Consider the following 2,012-nt stretch of genomic DNA (forward strand, 5'->3'; position numbering starts at 1 on the left):
GGCGTGATGATAGGCATTTGTAATCCTAGGATGACCGGGTCTGAAACAGGCCAATTTCTGGGGCTCCTTGGCCATCTAACCTAGTCTCCTTGGCAAGTTCTGGGTTAGTAAGCGGTTTTGTCTGAGAGAGAGAGAGAGAGAGAGAGAGGAGAGTGGGTGCTGGCGGAGGCAGAGGCTATCCTAGTCTACAGAGCCAGTTCCAGGACAGCCAGATGACTTGGAGAAATCCTGCTTTAATAATGTAAGGAACAATACCCAAGGTTGTCCTTTGGCCTTTACATGTGTGCTCACATACACACAGACATGCATACATACAAAAAAAATGATGATGATGATGATGATGACCATGATGATAATGGGGTGGGGACGGAGAGAAACGGAGCAGGCAGCACTCTCCTGTCTCCTCCCTCCAGCAGCCGAGCCTCCTACCCCACCCTGGGTTAAGCATGGCAAGTCCTCTGTCTTCAGGAAACCGTTGCGGGCCTGGGTCCACTCGGCTCCTGTCCTCCTGTCTACCGCTGTGCAGAGAATGCAGATCAACTACTCACTGACCAGCATCCGTCTTTGCAGAGTTTGATGGGGCGCCGGGCGGATGACAGCGGGAACGGTTGTGATCACTGGCGGAATCCTAGCTACAGTGATCCTCCTCTGCATCATTGCTGTCCTGTGCTACTGTAGGCTCCAGGTCAGTACCATGGGCCTCTAGTGAGAGGCTCGGGGGCGGGCAGCAGCAAGCCTCGTCTTCATGATGGGGGCAGAAACTGGAGGCCCACCTTGGAGGCAACAATACCCAAAGTCATAAAATATGAAGGACGCTGAATATTGAGCATGCTCAGAAGGAAGCTGTTCATCCCCCGACACACACACATTCTGTACCCCACAGGGGCACCAGAGTGTGTCCTGGAAAGATTCAGAGCTCTCACATTCACCCCTGAGATGGTGACCTTCGTAAGAAAGTCACCAACCCCCCTGGGAGACTGAAAACTGCAGCTTCCAACCCTGGCCTTGTGTTCCTGTCCATGCCTCCCTCTCTGCTTCCCCGCCCACCAGGACACATTGAGAAAAGGGAGACATGCTGGCCCGGTAAAGCTGGGAGTAAATGCTTGTTGGATGAGGGTCTCTAGTACTAGAGTATATTTCCCTTCCCCAGCAAAGTGGCTGGCATGAGGTGCCCAGTAAAAGGGGGAGGAGGGTTGTTCCTGTGTGCACTCATTAGTGATGGAAGAGGGGAGCTAGACCACCTCATAAGCATCCCTTTTCCTTCCCCCCAGTATTACTGCTGCAAGAAGGGCACAGATGATGAGGATGCCGAGGAGGAAGAGGAAGAGGGGGAACATGGCCTTGCCATTCATCCCCGAGCCCCCACCTGCAATGCCTGCAGCTCCCAGGTGCTGGACGGCAGAGGCAGCCTGGCACCTGGCACCAGCGAGTCCTGCAGCCAGCCGTGTGGGGTGGCCAGCCACTGTACCACTTGCTCCCCTTACCGCACCCCCTTTTACATACGGACAGCTGACATGGTGCCCAACGGGGGTGGAGGCGAGAGGCTCTCCTTTGCCCCTACACACTACAAAGAGGGGGGAACCCCATCCCTCAAATTGGCAGCACCCCAGAGTTACCCGGTGACCTGGCTAAGTTCTGGGCATGAGGCCTTCACTAATCCAAGGGCTATTAGTACAGATGTATAATCCTTTCACCCTGATCTGCACACACCCAACACTGCTGTCACAGCAGGAGCAATGGAGTGGTGGAGGGGACCCTCCAATACCCCCTACCCTAGGAACCATTTCAGTTTCTCCATCTTCCATACAGAGGTTCTAGAGGATGTGACCTATTCAATGCTTGAGGACCAGGGCAGGATCTGACTCCAGTCCTGCGGCCAGAGGTGGGGACCCGATAAGTCTGCAATGTCACCAATTTTTCTCTGGGGATTTTTCTCTCTGACAGTCAAGCTCTATTTGACCCCTTCCAATAAGCCCAACCCCTTTGCTTTGATGGACTGTGTAAAGCTGCAT

General features: G+C 54.0%; 1 protein-coding gene across 1 annotated transcript; it reads left to right on the forward strand.

The window, feature by feature from the left end:
* Positions 1-592: 592 nt before the first annotated feature.
* FAM163A (family with sequence similarity 163 member A) lies at positions 593-1,685 on the forward strand (the record flags this gene model as incomplete). Its single annotated transcript, XM_080922052.1, has 2 exons — positions 593-685; positions 1,272-1,685. 2 exons carry the CDS (start codon positions 593-595, stop codon positions 1,683-1,685), a joined length of 507 nt encoding a protein of 168 aa, XP_080778178.1.
* Between the last annotated feature and the right edge of the window lie 327 nt (positions 1,686-2,012).

Source organism: Micromys minutus (genome assembly GCF_963924665.1).
Source record: "Micromys minutus genome assembly, chromosome: 1".
In the NCBI taxonomy this organism is placed as follows: Eukaryota; Metazoa; Chordata; class Mammalia; order Rodentia; family Muridae; genus Micromys; species Micromys minutus.